This window comes from Stegodyphus dumicola, chromosome 3, assembly GCF_044657685.1.
Source record: "Stegodyphus dumicola isolate Sdum_Otavi_A_Nest chromosome 3, ASM4465768v1".
NCBI lineage: Eukaryota > Metazoa > Arthropoda > Arachnida > Araneae > Eresidae > Stegodyphus > Stegodyphus dumicola.
Window position 1 is genome coordinate 123,612,331 of NC_140770.1, and position 19,424 is coordinate 123,631,754.

General features: G+C 31.1%; 1 protein-coding gene across 3 annotated transcripts in view; it reads left to right on the top strand.

The window, feature by feature from the left end:
- Window positions 1–2,798: 2,798 nt before the first annotated feature.
- The window catches only part of LOC118182622 (disintegrin and metalloproteinase domain-containing protein 11-like), a 368,998-nt gene continuing 352,372 nt past the window's right edge, over window positions 2,799–19,424 (top strand). For all 3 annotated transcript variants that reach the window (XM_035351993.2, XM_085813274.1, XM_085813275.1), the window contains exon 1: window positions 2,799–3,246. In XM_035351993.2, the coding sequence (XP_035207884.2) occupies window positions 3,165–3,246 (82 nt within the window). In that variant the 5' untranslated portion in view covers window positions 2,799–3,164. The remainder of the gene's footprint in view (window positions 3,247–19,424) is intronic.

Below are 19,424 nucleotides of genomic sequence, written 5' to 3' on the forward strand. Positions count from 1 at the left end.
AGTATATCAGAAATAGCTAGATTCGAAAACTGGTTATTTTTCACTTTAAAAATGGAAAGATGACATCTATTAGGGAAGCTACTAATAATCTGAATTTGCCGTTTTCTACTTAGTTATAACATTTTAATAAAAAGATTCCTCCCCCCCTTCCTGGAAAAAAAGAAAACTGAATATAAATAAGAAAAGAAGCGTCATCCATCAAAGATTACTTTACAAAACTAAAATTTTTAATTAAAAGTTAATTTAAATTAAATTAAACGCTTAGAACCATGTTTTTAAGTGCTACAATCATTTTGAAGAATTTAATGAAAAGATTTAATATGTCAGTTTTCTCTGAGAAGTCAGAACAATTTTTAGATCAGCTGGAACAATCGTCATCAGCAAGGAAAAAATATCGTAATAAAAATTAACAACTCAAATTTTTATTTGCAAAATCGTTGGGACGAAAGTAGCATTAATCTCTGACGAAAGGAAAATAAACTAAATTTAAAGAATTTCTTACCTAAAGTAAATCATATTGGCAAAAATGTCCTAGTATGGAGTTCCATACCTACAGCAAGGTTTGGTTTATTTAGTTATGGCAAAACACTCAAGGGCTATCTGCCCATGAGAAAGGAGGCTTTCGTGGAGGACCTTTCTAAGGGAAACTGGCTTGTAACACATGGGGAAAACACGAAAAACGCCCATTATACCAGCCCGTTCGCCGGGATACGAGCCCTGACCGAATTACTAGTGTTTAGCGACTTTACCGTTTGGACACTGTTGGGTTTATCTACAACAGAAAAACGCAATTTAGTTGTTCGATGGCGGTGCAAAGACATCTAATCAGAAGAAACATTTCATTTACGAAATTCCAAAACCTTTATTTGGAGACGATCACAAACGGGAATCATTTACATCTCTTCAGACAAATACATGGCATTTCTCAAAACTTTCATAAAATCATATTATTCAATAAACAAGTCTCTAAGATCTTTCTAGTATACTTTCTGTATGGTGCCTCTCAGAAGTTATTATAAAATTAATTCTCTTGCTCTCAGAACCGGATTTAAACTTGATAAGGCCCTAAGCTAAAGACCTGTTATACAATATTTTAATACTAATCACACAACTCTAACCTAAAAATCAGAAAACATCATTCTTATATTTTTGAACGAAGGGAAAAAGAATTTGACCTATTGCCACTAAAACGTAAATGAAATATAATTAAAACTACAAGATTATGTTTATACCCTTGCTCACATATTAGATGGGAAAATGGATAGATGTAATTTCCAATATTAGTTATTTTGAGGATATCAGCACAAAAATTCAGTATCAGAAAAAATTTCGTATTGTATCAACATAATGACACAAAGCATAATGCTTTAAATATTAATTTGTTTATCTCCAGCGGGCGGAACTGTGTATCGGAAATTCTAAAGATATGCTCATTTTAAAATTATTTTGCGACATTGCTATTGAACTGAATTTTATGGTTTAAGTGCAAAGAACATGATATTTAATAAATAAAGGTGACACACAAAACGTTAAAAAAAAAAAAAAAAAAAAAAAAAACGCCTCTTTGAACGTAATTTAAAATCTGAAACCTTTCAGATTTTTTTTTTTTTTTTTTTTTTTTTTTTTTTATCTTAAACGTTTTCGGCGCTGATGCTTCGTATAGATGTGTGTTTGAATGTTATCGTATTGTGGAGATGGTATAGAGATATAGGATTAGGGAAACACTATAGCCAACGTATATAATATAGTATCAGAAACATTTTTTACTAATTTTTTGAATATTTTAATTTCATAAAATAATTTATCCCCCCTTATAATGTTAAATTACATAATTTTATTTTATTTATGTTAAATCTTTTAATTCTATTAAAAACACAGAGGCTTTTATCGTTTAAAGAGACTTCGGCATTCCATTTGCCATATTATTTTTAGTAATTATGTAGAGCTTTTTTTGTAAAAATAAATTTCTTACTACATTAAAAGCTTACTGTTATTACTTATATGTTTTATAAATGAAATTTATAAAAATTCGTGTGTTTAATTTGATTTCAGCAAAAGTGCAGGAGAGCAACTTGCGTAAAGGAAAGAATGTCTTTATGGAGTACTAAGAGAAAAAGACAAGAATTCACGGTATCCATGAGAACTATAAAAATAAGAATTGCAAAAGGATGAAATGAAATTAATGTCTGTTGCAGCAGAAGTTTCTGGTTGAAGAAATTTGTAATATGGAAAGGGGACAAGGAATTCCAGAATTTTTCCCGGTTGAATAAATGCACAAGAAATACTACACGGAATTTTAACTTCAAGAATTTAAAACTCTAACACGAAAATAAACCAAAAAATAAGAATATATTCTGGCTTCAACAGAACATTCTCACTGCAACAGTAATTTACAGGATGGGGGAAGAATAGTCTCTCCTGAAAATTTACAAGTAAATCAATACAATTCATTTAAATCTTGATAATTTATAAGACTTGGTTAAAAACAGCAAGATTACTAGGCAGCGCTTCATGCTTTAGTGATAACCTAGAATTTCGGAAACACAGCTGTATGGAAATAAAAACAAAGGAGTACTGGTGGCAGTGTTGATTCACATTTATTACACAGCGCTATCAAATTCATTACTGCATTTAAAAACAAAACCACTTTCGGTCAGAAATTACGCAACGCTAAACAATCTCAATTTTGGCGCGCTAACCAAAAAGCTATTTCTAGCGAGCAGCGCTCACTCACTGAATTATTGATCGTCAATTTTTACTTGATCAAGCGCCGTTTTCCCTAGTACTTCAATCGTTAACCTCTGTTCTGTTGAGACGTCTCGCGTGTTTAGTCCTAGTGATTCGCGAGTAGTGGTCATAGAACACCGCTTTTGTCCGCTTTCCTAGCGTCTAGCACTTTCTTTTTTTACACAGCTAACACTCTTAATGTTTTAGAAAGGTAATTTGGTGTTCTACCAAGAAAATACGTTCCCATTTCAGCAAGAATGACTGCATAAAAATGGAAGGAGCGATATCCTGTGCGAGCCATCGGACGCCATTTTGGTACGGCAACCTTTGGAGGGGGACCAGCCTGCTACAGTGTCGTCCATGCTGTTGAGATCCGGTGGGTGCTTGGAAGCCGACAGCTTAATATGGCTAGAAAATATGTTCTCTCTTCTTGAAAGATGCATTGGATCCTTCTGCTGACCATTTTCTTTTGCTATGGCGCTCCTTTTCCTGGATTAAGTGTGCCGAAGAAGAAAAGAGGTAAATTTTTATTAAGTGCTACTGACCCTTCTCCCAATTTTTCAATTACTAATGGCAACTAGTATTACAATCGTTATCAGTTTTATTTAGATAACGAAAGCATCTGTTTGGTATCCGACAAGAAAAAAAAAATTGCCTGTAAAAAATAAAATGTGTTAAAATTCTTCATTCTGGACAGAATAATTTTATTATAAATTTGATTTGAAGGAACATCATGTTTATTTTTGGGTTTAAGTCCTTTTGTTTACATAATTATATTTTAAGAATAAAAGGCTGGAGTATTTAAGAAAATAGAGATTACGGTTTCTGTTTGTTCACGAGTAATATTTTCTGATATTTTTATATGCAGAAAATTAAATTTTTCTGTAGTACCATAATTAATTTCCTATAAATTTACGGCAATCAGTAATTAATAAATGTTTAAAAATATTTTTTAATTACAAAAATTAATTTTATGTAGGTGTAATGCATTTATTATTTAAAGAAAATTTCAGTATGTATTGAAAACTGAAAAGAAATTTTGCATTTGTTAATATTTTGATTTCAGAATTTATTTATTGGAGAGTAAATATATGAACCTGAACTAAAATTTATTTGATAGAAATTAATTTAATGTTTTGTAATTTTTACTTTTCATTTTTTAGTGAATTTGCGCCCTTTTTTTGTGCCCTTATAGGAATAAAATTAATAACTGTACTGAATTACATTTTTTTTAAAAACATATAATAATTTTGTCAGAGGTTTGTTTAAATTCTTGCAATGTATTTTTTGTAAATTTTATGGGAATAATGTTTTATTCTGGAATAAGTATTTATTTCTTTTATATAAGTTTAGTAATTATAAATAAAATCTTAAATTATGAAATTTCTGGTCTTTTTGGAACTTGGGGAGGGGGTGGTTTTCAAATTTTATTCGCTTTTCAAAAATGCAGGTGATGAAAATGGTCTTTTAGGCAGTATATGATTGAATTATTTATCTTGCCTTAAATAGTTTTTATTTTATTTCTGATTGCTAAATTCAGTTATATTGAAACCTTATTTCACTTTGCTAATATAATAGTTAAGGATATTATTAAAAAAAAAAAAAAAAAAAAAAAAAAAAATTGTACTTTCATTTGTAATGAATTCGTAATTAGTATTTCATTTTACAATGCTATGATATTCTGGAAATATTATCAAATGTGTATTATCATGTATTAGATTTATTGTCAGATGAAAATTTATCATCTTGTTAATAGTTTGTAAAATTATTATATAAAAATTATAATGTAATACAAAAATTAAAAAATATGGCTCATCTTGCATGACAACATATTTCTGGTAGCAAAATTACTGATTTCAGCAAAATATAGCTTACCTGTATAAATCTTGTAAAATTTAAAAATTTAGTTAATCAGATTTTAGTATTATTATGATTTTTGAGTGATTTTTTTTAAAAATTGGTTATTGCTTTTTTGCCATTAAGCATCTGAATTACTGCTTTATCTGTGAGAAATAAATGCCAGAGTCGTAGCTATGGTTTTCAGTGCCCAGGGACAACTGAAGATTTTGCGCCCCCTACTGCTTGCCAAGGATGGAAAAACGTTTAATTCTAAAATGTCGTAAAATCAGTTTGGCGCCCCTTCGATTCTGCGCTCGGGGACAGATGCCCCCCTATAGCTACGCCCCTGTTAAATGCATATTTACCATTAAAAAGATTTTAAGACTTTAAGTTTGTGTTTGTGATTAAAATTTTTATCGTGCAAGATCAAATCTCCTTTTGAAAAACTGTGTTAACATATTCAAAAATATTTCTAAACTATATTTTAAAAATTAATAAAACAATATTTGTTTATTATTTATGCAATTAGGTAATTCATGTTTGTAAACAATTGAAGTATAGACTTTTCATAGTCAAGCATGTTTTATATTTCATAAATTTTTTTGAAGTAAAAAGAAGTTGAAATAATTTAAACTGTTTATGATTTTTAATATATTACTGAAATTTTTTAATAATGCTTATATAAAATATTAAGTACTTAAATAAAAGTATTTGGAGTGTACATAATGCATTTCCATCAAATTTAAATCTGTAATATAAATGTAGCCAAATGAACATTAAATCATTTTGCTATATAGTTTTGTCAATTTTCTTGCTTGGCAGCCTTTTAGTCGTCTGTTGTATTTGAACTTGCATTCTTAATAGTCTGTTTACAAACATAGGAATTGAAGCATGCCGTCATGAATAATGAAATCCTTAGAAATATGCAAGTACTGAGATAGAATATTAGTTATCAGTATTTAATATTTAATAATTGCTGAAACAAGTATGTCTATCTATTGCAATAAACATATATATTACTGTCCTGGAATTATGGGTTTTCATTATAAGTCTCTTAAGTCTTTTGATAGAGCAATATATTATGGGAATAATTACATATTTCTAGTTATTCAGAATTGTTTCGTTATGAAATTGCAGGAAATTTGATGTACCATATATATGTTTAGAATATGGAGTATTTCAGAATTATATAGGATGCATTTTTATTCTGTGTTGTATGAATTTCCTAATGGTAGGTTGGTCAAAATTATAATTTTTATATATTATCTCTTTTGTTGCCAGTCTTGAGCCACAGAACTTTTTCAAAATAACATTTATATGCATAAGACATAAAATAGTAAAATTCTTAAAAAAAAAAAAAAAAAAAAAAAAAAAAAATGTAATATTTATGTGTTTAAATTGTAATTCTTAGGATAAGCAGTATTGAAAGTCTATATCTTTCATATTTGTACAACTGAGGAACGTTGAGGGATTTTCCCCTCCCTACCTCTTCTGGTCAGCTTTTAAATTTCTTATGTAAGAAAATGGTATTGAAATGTCAGGTTGATGTTTTGTATATTTACATCATTACCCTGTTCTCTTTTCTTGTAATTTTGCTGTTATGTTTAGTATTGAGTACTTTTTATTTTTGAACACTATTTTGTGTTGAGGCAAACATTGATGTTTCTTTAAGAATTAGTTCTTTGAGAATATTAATTATTTGGAAGTGTTCATAAATTAAGCATATAAAATACATGGACACTGAATAATTTTATCTTGGAATTTGGAAACAATAAAGAAACTTTAATATAATTTTAGCAAATTTTATTAATGCAACAATTTTAAAATTTTGTTATAAGAAAAATTAAACATGAAATTCTTCAGTGTGAAGTATTTAGTCATGTTTGTTTTCTTATATTAAAAATTATAAAATAATACCAAAAGGTGATTTATTGAAATTTATTCTAATACAGTTTCTAATATATTTTCTGCTATATTTACATTTGCTGGTACTGTTCTGTTATCAGGAACAGGTTCTGAAATGGACGTTATGTATTGCATGTATGTAAGTACAAATGTATGTGTGTGTATATAGCATTTCTGAATCTAGCCCCATTTGCTGTGGTATCCATTTGCTGTGAGATATTTCTAATCTGATGAATTTTTGACTTGTTAATATGCTTGTCTATGTTAAAGCATAGCAGAGTTCAAAGTGCTGTTTTATTATGAGAATTTTTACTCAGTGACATTATAAATATTAGATCCTATATTAATCCTTGTAAATTAAATGCGTATAATTTATTTTTTTTTTAAAAATAAAATGGTGGATTGTGCAGTAACAGAGAAAAAAACATTTCATATACTATATTATTATTTTGCTGTTTTGATATAAAGCATTGTTTTAATTTACATGCATATTGTTTTATAAATCTAGTAGGGCCTCTGTTAATAATTTATTATATGCAGTGGAGGGAAATTATTATAATAAAATTTATATTATCTGAAAGAAAAGTATGTAAGAATTTTTATATCAGGCAGCTGAAGTGAAAGATTGGTATGCCATCGATATACTGGAGTGCATGATGCAGGCTTGTTGATATAGCTGCCAAGATTAAAGTCTATATAATTTTTTTTCTTACATCAGTGATTATGATTTTGGCCCTATTTTTACTAGGTAACATTCAGATAGCAATAAGACAAAGCTGTGGAATTATCACTATGCTCAGAGGAACATAGCATGGCATGAGTTTGATTATCATATATGTTCATTTGTTGAGTTATACGTAATTCCTACTTGATTGTTGAATTATACATGTTGGGTTTGGTTTTGATTTGATTTAATTAAATTACAACAAAGCATTCAGTCACTGTCTGCGTAAGGGAAGAGATGCCTTTGTGGAGGACTTTCTAAGGGGAATTGGGTTCATCATACATGTTTGATTATTTCATCATACTTGTTTGATTATTTATAATATAATTAATATGTAAATCTGTATATTCTTTCTTTCAGACAAGGTGAATATAACTCTGGTTTCCTTCCTATAATTTTTTATGTTGTTTGAATAAAAAATTATCTTTATCATATTTAAACACATATGTTTTAGGTAATATTCAGGGTAGTATATATATATATATATATATATATATTTTATGTTTGCCCAATATTGAAGAAACTTTTCATGTTTATTTTAAAAGAAAAGTTGTAATCAGAAATGCTATTTTTTACAATTTCTTTTTAAAGAATCGTTAAGAGATATAAGTACTATTGCAAGTTTAATCTTTGTTGATGAGTACTTCTCATGAATGGATATTTCTCAAATTTCCAAGTAGGAGGCTAATTCATTTAAATTTAATAATTGTTTCTACTCACTAGAGGTTTCACTATATATCTGTCATAAAAATGCTAAATGAGTTATACACTATTGCTAATATGTAATTTATGTATGTGTAATTTACGTACTTACAAAATAGAGGCAAATAAATGCAAAATTTATCGTTGTCAGTAGTTAAATGTGAAATATTGTTTATAAACTTTTTTGAATGAAAACTGATGAAATATAGGTATTTAAGGTTTCTCTTCTTTCTCTTGAGCCCTAAACTGAGAAAGGTAGAAGTTTATAAACAGAAAATAATACCAATAATAACAGCAGGGAAATGTTTAAACATACTGACGTTACACATGCTGTCTAATGTAACAAAATAATCCTTTAAAGCATTTCCCAAAATATTTTATCCACCTGTTCTTGCAACCACTCCTGCTATGGCTTCAAAGACAAACTTACCGGAAAGCTTCTCTAAAATAATGTATTTCAAAGCCATTCCAGAGAGCATGAGCTGATTGGTGGATACAATATTTTTTTCATAAAAAATTTCTTACAGTGGTCATCAGAACACTTATGTTGAAAGCTGTTGTTGCAAAAATTAAAAAAGTAGTTAATGGTATGGATGCTTAGAGATAATTTTTAGTATCTGCAGCATAGTAGTAATTGATAAATGGGAAAGACTCATGGAAAAGAATATTAAGACTGTAACTATCAATACGTTTTTTTTAATCATATTATTGAAACCGTCTATTTGATTATCATAGGTTTGAAAAACATTTATTTGTATTTATTTGTTTGTGAGTAAGTTTGAAAATTTAATTTTCACGTTTTATTTTGCTGATCATTCCATTTTTTAATACACAAACGCATATATTTGCTAGTAGATTATAACATAATTTTGGAAATTTTTCTAAATTCCTGCTTTTAAATTGGTATTTTATATATGTTATGCAATAAAAATATTGGAACTACTATTATATATGTCCTCACTTGGCGACAAATTTCTCGCCAAATATTTTTGGTGCCACTGTGCCATACTACTATCTAAATTTTTTGTCTACATTTCGAACTTTAAGTCTAAAATGTCTCCAAAAACGTGGTTTTTGCACATGAAAAAAACACGTTTTGAACACACAATTTAAGCTAAAAATCCAAAACAAAAAATTTAGATAGCAAAAAGGTAAAGTTTCTAACCAAAAATATTTGACAAGAATCCGTGTACACAGTCATATGTTTTAACTTAAAATAACATCTACGAATTGCACAATCTATGAACTAAGCACACCTCGCTTTAATAAATTAACATAACAACAATAAATTTCAAAAAATACCATGTACACAGCATCCTGTTTAAACTTAAACAAACATCTACGAATTGCACAATCTAGGCAATGTGCACAAATCAACAAAATAAATAAAATAACTACGAGGGGTAATCCAAAAAAAAAGTTTACAAGGCAAATGAAAAAGTATTTATTAACAATAGAAACAAGATACAAATGGGAATCAAGAGACGCATCTGGCCTTCACTTTTCCACATAGTTGCCAAACCTGTTTAGGCATTTGTCAGAATGTTCGACAAACTTGTTTATCCCGTCTTGGTAGTAATCAGGGCCCTGCTTATTGAGCCATTTCTCGGCAGCTGTTTTCACTGCATCGTCTGAGGTGAACCGTGTTCCGGATAAGTATCGCTTCAACACCGGAAAAATGAAATAGTCACTTGGAGCCAAATCGGGACTGTATGGGGATGATTCCAGACCTCCCACTTGAATCTTTGCAGCAATTCCTGAGTCTGGCAAGCTGTATGGGGCCTGGCATTGTCATGCAGAAGAATGAGGCCTTTGCTCAGTAATCCAGGCCATTTGCGTCGAATGGCTTTACGCAATTTCGTTAAGGTGGCACAATAACAATTGGCCTTAATGGTATGGCCATGTTCCAAATACTCGATTAGGATAACACCAGTCGTATCCCAGAAAACGGTTGCCGTCACTTTACCGGCAGAGGATGTGACCTTAAACTTCTACTTCGTCGGTGATCCAGCGTGTTTCCACTCCATCGTGGCTCTTTTGGATGTGGGAGTGAAGTGATGAAGTCATGTTTCATGACCGGTAACGATGCGATCAATGAAGTGTTGGCCGTCTGAATGGTATCGCTGAAGAAATGTGAGGCTGCACATCATTCGAGTGGCCTTATGCTATGCAGACAACGCACGTGGAACCCAGCGGGCACAAACTTTGAAATATCGCAACTCATTGGTTATGATACGCTGAACGTTACCATAACTCAGGTCCAACTGTGAGGCAATCTCACGCACGGTTACTCGTCGATCCCTTTGGATGATTTCTTCAACACGTACCGTGTTGATATCTGTCCTTGAAGAACTTGGACGGCAGCTCGCTTCCATATTGCAGTTTTCCACATGCTCCCTGCCTGCTTGATAAGAATGACACCATTTCACTACCTGCTGTCTACTCATTGCTTTGTCCCTGTATACCTCAACGATTTGTCTGTGAATTTCACATGCGGCCACATTCTTGGCCCATAAGAATCGAATTACGGCTCGCACCTCTATGCGAGACCACTTTTCTAGACGTTGTGCCATTACTGTCGCTCTTAAGTGTCTGCGTACTGGCGCTACTTACTCGTAGAACCACTGTAGGACAACTAGCGCCATCTGTCAACCAGCCTGGGTGGAAATATTTGCTCCACAATTATTATGTTTTAAATGCTTCTGCTTGTAAACTTTTTCTTGGATTAACCTTCGTAAAATTACAAACAATTCAAAAAACAACAATACCAACTGAAATTCATACTAAAAAATGAACATTGTACAAAATAAAAACAGTGAAATAAAATGCACTTACCATAATACATTCGTTAATAAAATTTTGCCAGTCGCACAACGTCTGTGAACAAAAGTGCCACGATTTTGCTATATCACATGTCTTTCTGCGATTCAAAATTTCAAAAGTAAAGATAAAAACTTCCTCCAAACTTAACTTACTACAGGAAAACCACGATCCAAATCTTAAACTCCACTGACAGCCACATACCAGCAAGCATTTGACTGCAAATCCACACAAGAACTATCAGAAACGCCCTTCTTTGTCCGAGTTCTCATAGCAGCCCTGCATTTCAGACCCCGTTTTAAAAGTCCCACAGAAATTCTAAAAATACTCTTCGATCCTCATAAACACACCCGTGAACAAAAGACTTGTTAATAACTCCAACATCGTTCCTTTTAATAGTAAATTTGCTTTCCACACAATCTAAAATACGTGACTGAAATCTTGCCACGTCTATCATTGCCATTCAAAACGCGCAGGACACGAACCAATGAGCAATTAAACCACTGCAGCAGAAGAGTTAAGTTTCAACGTCAAAAGGGTTGCTATGCAAACAACATCGTCTCCAAAAGAACCACACAGCACCGCAAACCAGCACAGAACATATATCGCTACATTTGGTGATCTTAGGATGAATATAAAAGTAGATCCAAAATATTTAATATTTTTCTCTTACAAATTATACTATGTTACTTTTCAATGAGTAATGGATTTAATATTCTGCAACATGAATAATATACAGGATTAATATGTAATATATGTCAATATACAGGGTTGCTGATTTTTTTTTCCTTTGTGTGATAATTTCATGCTAGTTTATGAGGAATTTTCCAAAATCTGCAATGTATGCATAAAAAGGCATGTGGTTTTAGTAAATGTGATATAAATTACTCTGAAAAAGCAGTTTGCATTATACAAATTATCGTTAGTATATAGAAAAACTGAAAGGGTAAACTGCTGTTTAGTATAACCATAATATACATCACATATCAGCAGAATAAAATAAATACTCGAAATGCTTCTTTTTATATTTCTGCAACAGATTACATTAATTTTTATATTAATGTAATCTGTTATTTATTAATTATAAATAAAAAATTTCATTCGTAAGGGGGGGGGAACCCATTGAAATCTGTGCCAGATTTTGCATAATTAATTCATTTTTCCTCTTTTTCCCATTTCTTTTTTCTCAAGAGTGATGGAGCAAAATAAAATTTGTTGGCTATTTTGCGTTTTCTTTAAAATTTCTAGAACAGATTTCTAACCAGTGACCAGTCTTATTAAATTGATTATGTTACATTTATTCTGTATTTGTCCTATAGCAGAAATTTTCTTTGTTTAGTATATAGCAAAAAGTGAACAGGAATACTTTCTAATTCTTACTCAAACTTTTAATTCAGTGATCTTATCTTAAAATTGTACACAATTTGTGCTACATCAATATTTTGATAATTCAAATAAAATATAACATGTTACCTGTTTATCTAAAATATTATAAAATTCATACATCAGTTTTTAAAATATTTATTTGTTTTCGAAATATAGAGTATCTATAAGCTTAAAGTACTGGGTAAATCAATAAACCTCATCCTACTACAGGTGATTATAACAGTTTATTTGCCACTTATCTGTCTGTGTCACATCAAATTAAACTTTGACTATTCCACATTTCTTGTTCTTTAAATAAGGATTCCATATGAGATCCTTTTATCATGAAATACATGTTCTGTTTGTAGTTCATTAAGTCACATATTTTGAAGTACATCAGATGTAATTGATACAGTGATAATGCTCTTACATTGGCATGGTGAATACCAATGTAAGAGGAAATAGTAAAATACCCCCACCCCCCACCCCCCAAAAAAATGCATGCACAAATTTATAAGGATTGATAACTGGTGAATTTGGATGAACAAGTGAAGAATGCATTGTGTTTTTTTTTCCCTTCGGATACAGACTGGATGTGTGTTACATGACAAAAGGTAGACAGACTACTACAGAACATCTGTAATGTATTAAAAAAGACTTTAATGGTCCGAGTTTCAATATGGTGCACTGCAATTAAATACATGCTAATTATATTATTCACTGTAACCATTCATAACAGAGTGATTCTTTCTGACTTACCCTTTATTTTTAGACAAATGATTTGTATTCTGTGCTATTGTGATTTTAAGACTTCAAAACTGTAATATGTCAATTTAATACCATATGTTCTGAATGCAAGTGTAATAAGTATGTTTTCCCTTAATTTTTTTATTATGAAAGGTGGATATTTATCAGTACTGTAAAAGCTGGTGCACATACAATGGAACACATGTGATTTCCAACTTTTATTAATTTTTTTAGAGATATTTTTCACTCTGAATGTAGCCGTTATCAATGCTTTGGAAAGTAAGCATATCATATTTTTCATTCTGAACAGGGCAGTAGTCTTGCAGACATTTTATATTTTGTTATTTTAACATGAATTCCAATTTTGTCATATTTTTGTGAATATTAAGACATATTTAAATGCTGGTCATGTTCTCTGTACTTGTGCATGATTGTAGCATACTTGTGAAGTTCTCATTTTGCATTTTTCACTGTTTACCTGCAAAAAAATTGAAAATGTCAAAAAGATAAAAGTTCGTGTTCGGTTATGATCTTCAAAAAGATATCAAATTTATAAAATTAGATAAATTTTAATGATAAAATAGCGAACTAGTGTAATACACATTTTTTCATTTTTCTGTAATTTATATTTCCATTCTTCATATTCTATTCCTCATCTTTTTCTCTCATTCCCTTCTAAAGGTATTAGGTTAGGTTAAGTTATCTGAATACAACAAAGTACATGAGGACCTGCGTGGGGGGGGGATGCTTTTGTGGAGGATTCCTTTAGAGAAACTGGCTCATATTCATGTTACAGTGGGGAAAATCATGAAAATAAATAATGCAGCTACCTCATTTTCTGGAGTTGAACACAGGTCAAACTACCAGTATTCAGTGGTCTTAATCACTTGGCCATTGGTGGGACAGTTACATAATGAAATTAAAGTTTGTTACTTAAATAAATTCCTCTGATAAAGTATGTAGGCTGTGAGTACCAAGATACACAGTTTTCTTATACACTACCATAAATGTTTTTGTGTCCGTTAAGTTCAATACTTTTATGTTAGGAAGTTTTTTTATTTTTAAAATTTCATAATTTTGAAATCTTTCCTTCGTTGTGGTTTTAATCTCATGGAATTGCGGGCATCCTGTCCGTAAGTAAGTATGCTTTGATGTAAAATTATGATCGCAATTGAGATTATCTTTTCCAGACTTACATAATGTGTATGAAAGTATAAAATAGTAATTGCCAGTGTCAGGAATGGGAAGCTCCACTGCAGTCATGTGAACAAAATCACTGATTTCTAGTAACTTTATTTCATGTTTGATTCTAAGCAGAGAAGACTAGCTGCAGTATATACAGTTAAACTGCCATTAAGAGACACTTCTCTTTAGTGGACACTCCCTGTTAATGAATAGTTCTTTGTATGTTCAGACCCTTGACCCTTTGGAGGTAAATTAACTGTCAAATAAAGGACGAAAGCCTTGGTTCTGCAAGTGTCCATCAGTGGAAGGTTTGACTTTATATGCTTTGACTCATATATATGTATCGTTGTAATTGCAAAATCATTTTCTTAAAAACATCTTCTACAAAAATCAGCCTGCCATTTACAAAATGTAAGAATTTAAAAATTTCCTCTTTTTCATTCGTTTGAATGCTAGGAAACTAAAATACTAATTTGAGTCTCATAATATTTTTGAAATACAGCTTAATAAGAATAAAAATTTATCTGTATTAGAATAGTAAACTGTGGCTAAATTTTTATTCTTTTATGTCTTATTTAAAATAATATATTTATGAGCACATACATATTTTATTAAAGCTGCTGAAAATCTAACCTGATAACATTTCAATATTTAAGCAGTATTCAAAATTTTGTTAGATTAGAATATAATCGAATCCTGCTGTAGTAAACTTCAAAGGACCAGAAGTTTCTTTCATTATATTTGGTCTGCTAAGAAATATAGATTATCTGATAGAAATATGGAAAATTAGTTGATGAATAAAGGGAAAAAATGAACTTTATCTCATCTGCCAAAAGAAAGGAATAATAAATCTAATTAAAATATATTAAATTTAATTGCAACTGCTATTCTGCATAGTTATTAAATCTGTTGTACATTCTTTTCTAGTTTCTCTGAAATGTCTGACAAATTCATTAAAGAATTGGCTATTGGAAGATTATCGCTTCTTTCAATGACAAACCATTTCAGCAATGCTTATTCAACATCCCTATGCTCTAGCTTTATCAACTTTTTTATCCTATCCAAATTTTTTCCGTGAGCAGAAATTATATTGTTTCCATTTTTTCATGTGATGGCAATTAGACTTAAATAAATTGTATTTCTGGTAGATATTAGTTTGGCTGCAACCATTCTGAATTTTTCCAATAATGTTTGCTTTATCTTCGATGCAGAAGCTTTATGTTTACAGCTTGCCATGCAGATGAATTTTTGATACATAAATAGAGTGCTAAGTTTGGTCAAACGTGTAAGAGTTTTTTCTGTTATGAAAAAGATGAAAAAAGAGTTTTATCCTCTGAACAGGGACAACACAATTATTTCTCCAATATATATATATATATATATATGGTTTTGATGCAAAGATTCAGTATCTCCTATTATCTTCTGTCGTGTAAAATAATTATTAACCCCTTATTTGGAAGATAGAACTTGGAGAGCATTTAACTGAAACAAAACGAAACAATAAGGGTAAAATATTTTCATTCTCAAAAAAGAGAATCAACTGTTTAGTCAGAAGTTCATAAAGTTCTATACTTTCTCTTTCCTTGAACAGTGGAAGTTTAAAAATATCCTTCAGAGCATTAGCCTTCAAATAGGGCCACCAGCGGCCGAGCGGTAAAATCGCTGAACACTGGTAGTTCGGTCCGAGGTTCGAATCCCGCGAACGGGCTGGCTGCATGGGCATTTTCGTGGTTTTCCCCATGTGTAATGTGTATATGAGCCAGTTTCCCTTAGAAAGTCCTCCAGGAAGGCATCCCTCCCCTTAGGCAGATAGCCCTCGTGTGCTTTGCCATAATTAAATAAACCAAACCAAACCAAACCAAACCAAACTTTCAAGTAGGCATCTGTCTGGCAGTTCAGTCAAAGAATTTGAATGAAACTGCAGAACCCATTCAAGTTTTTTGGTTCAGTGGTCATGTACTACTTGTATCTTCGTTTTCCTAGAGTTAGGTTTCATACCTTTCAATCTTCATTTAGAATACAGAAAAAATTGGGCATGATTATACACGAAAAATAACAAAGATGTTTTCATTTAGGCATGGAAAGTGGAGTTTGGGTCCTAATATCTTCAACTTGAATGATTTTACGGTTAGTAGTAGTTTTAATTAAAACTTGCAGGGATTCTGGAAAAAATATGAAAAATGCAAAAAGGTTTGAATTGGAGATATCCATGTAGTTCGTTATATCGACTTCCATACTCTTGAAGATTCCCTATAATTGTATAAAATAACATTAAATGTATAGGTAATTAGACAGAACCAAAAGGTTCGTTTGCTGTATCTAAGAGCTCATTAAAAGTCGAGGATTGATATTGATAAAGATATTGGGGTTCAACTGTATTTCTTCTATGCTGTACATAGATACATCTCTCTAAATTATATTTAGTTTTTAAATGGCAGGACATAATTTTAGTATAATTTTTATTTGAGAACTTTTATATGCATTGCATCTGTGATGAGTGTGGCTAAAGAGATTTTTGTTTAACATTTAGTATTAATTAATCCTTTACGTTTAGGATATTTAAAGCATTTTTAGTAAATTAAAAGCGACGTAAGAATATTGTCCTACTTTATTGAGCATTTAAAGACAGGATTTATTTAGTATTTTAAGTTTATAAGATGATATAAAGGCAAGTTTTTCTTAACACGTTGAGCGCGATGCCGGTCCACGGAACTTTCCGTGTGGCCGGCATCGGTCCCTGGGGACCGGCACTGGAATTTTCGTTTGGCTGGCGTCGGCCCGCGGGACCGACAGTATTAAAGTTAAAAAATAAATATAGTCTCAATGAAATGTGATCAAATTTAGTTTTAATGAAATGTATTGAAACATTCTAAACAAAAATACGGCTTAGATCGCTGCCGGCTGAACGGAAAGGACAGCAAATTCGGCACCGCGCACAACGTGTTAAAAGTCTTCTATGAAATATTATCTTCTCAAAGCAAACTCTATTTCAGCTAACAGTATTGCGGCCGTCTTTGACACTTTGCCAAAAGTTTTAGTCTTTCGAGAGGAGTAACAACAAGAAAATTAGGCATAAGGTTCAGGAAGACACTTCTGCTAGTTGATTTAATTATTATAGCGATCTTTTACGTAGCAGTTTTCATATGGTTTTTATTTCAATATGCGAATCATATGTGGGTACAATACATTAAAAAGCAGAGCAATAAAAACTACTTTGCCTTGCAGAATACACAATAGACTTTCATTCAGATCGCGCATGCGTATTTATATTCTTGGTCATAATTGCCTTTCTGTGAAAATAGTAGTAGCTCTTTCTTGATCGCTAGCATTTACATGAAATAATACAGCAGCTTTTAAAAATGATTTAAATAAAGTAGTCCCCCTTTTTACTTTCTTGTACGAAGTAAAAAGGAAGTATTGTAATCGCGAAAAGTTTCAGGCAGCATATTTCAACGAAAATATCCATTTTGACCGCTATCGAAGGAAATTTAACGATGTTTTTGCGTGATATCTGTACGTAAGGACAGAATAAACGACTCGTTTCCTCCAAAACATTATAAAACTGCTTTGAAATGAATTCTGAAGAGAATTTTTCGTGGCGTCTGTACGAACGTATGTACGTACGTACGTATCTCGCATAACTCAAAAACGAGTACCTCAGAACGTTGAAATTTTGTATATAGGACTGCTATAACATGTACATGTGCATCTCGTATTTTGGTTGCAATAGGCCGCACCAAACGTATATAAATATATTTATATATATATTCACTCTCTTACCCGGCTCAGTGATCTCAGTTTCTTTACTCTTATATGTTTGTAAATTGTACATTTTTTGCTTTAAAAATGATTGAATTATGTTGTTCTTATCTTCCGATTAAGGTTTTTATGCCTGTCGTAATTCTGGAAGCAATATTTGTACAATTATCAACAATTTAAAAGCTGTTTAAGTGCGGTTAAGTTTTAAATAACATGGCGGACATATTTGTTTACATTTGAAACTGCAGAATAGTAGATTTGTTGCCAATCTAGAGAGGCTAAGCTTTGAAACAACAAAGATAACACCTTCATTTATTATTTAAATCATGCTTAATCCTTTCTGGAATTTTTTCGAGGAAATAAGCGTTAAGATTTACTTCGTAATTTTTAATACAGATATTTTGAGTTTTTATGTATTTTTGCCTTGTCGCGAAGTAAAAACTGAATTAAGTGAATGAGATATACTCAATCGTCTGTGAAAAACTTTCTTTTTTGTTTTGTTTGCTTAATTTCTTTTATACATCGTTCTAGCATGTATTTGAATAGAACATGTGGCAACGATTAGATAGTTCTTTAAATGATATAAATTTTGTGCATTCTGAGTTATAATATGAACGAAATATAATACTGTTAAGTGAACCTAGCGCCAGTGTGTCGCTATGGTAAACAAAGTTAATTTTAAAGAATGCTTTTATTCTTTTGTGGTTTATGCGGTGTCGGCGAAGTAGGTTTAATTCAATCTAATAAGTTTAAATGAAATGCAAGAAAAAATGCTTATAATTTAATATTCCGTACAAGGAAGTCATGTGGTGTACACATCAGATTTTTTTACTTCCTTGTACGAAGTAAAAAGGAAGTATTGTAATCGCGAAATGTTTCAGGGAATATATTTCAACGAAAATATCCATTTTGACCGCTATCGAATGCAATTTAACGATGTGTTTGCGTGATATCTTTACGTAAGGACAGAATAAAAGACTCTTTTCCTCTAGAAAAATTATAAAACTGCTTTAAAATTAATTCTGAGGAGAATTTTTCGTGGCGTCTGTACGTACGTGCGTGTCTCGCATAACTCAAAAACGAGTAGTTTCAGAACGTTGAAATTTTGTATATAGAACTGCTATAACATGTACATGTGCACCTCGTATTTTGGTTGCAATAGGCCGCACCAAACGTATATAAATATATTTATATATATATCCACTCTGTTACCCGGCTCAGTGATCTCAGTTTCTTTACTCTTATGTGTTTGTAAATTGTACATTTTTTGCTTTAAAAATGATTGAATTATGTTGTTCGTAACTTCCGGTTAAGGTTTTTATGCCTGTCGTAATTCTGGAAGCAATATTTGTACAATTATCAACAATTTAAAAGCTGTTTAAGTGCGGTTAAGTTTTAAATAACATGGCGGACATATTTGTTTACATTTGAAACTGCAGAATAGTAGATTTGTTGCCAATCTAGAGAGGCTAAGCTTTGAAACAACAAAGATAACACCTTCATTTATTATTTAAATCATGCTTAATCCTTTCTGGAATTTTTTCGAGGAAATAAGCGTTAAGATTTACTTCGTAATTTTTAATGCAGATATTTTGAATTTTTATGTATTTTTGCCTTGTCGCGAAGTGAGAACTGAATTAATGGAATGAGA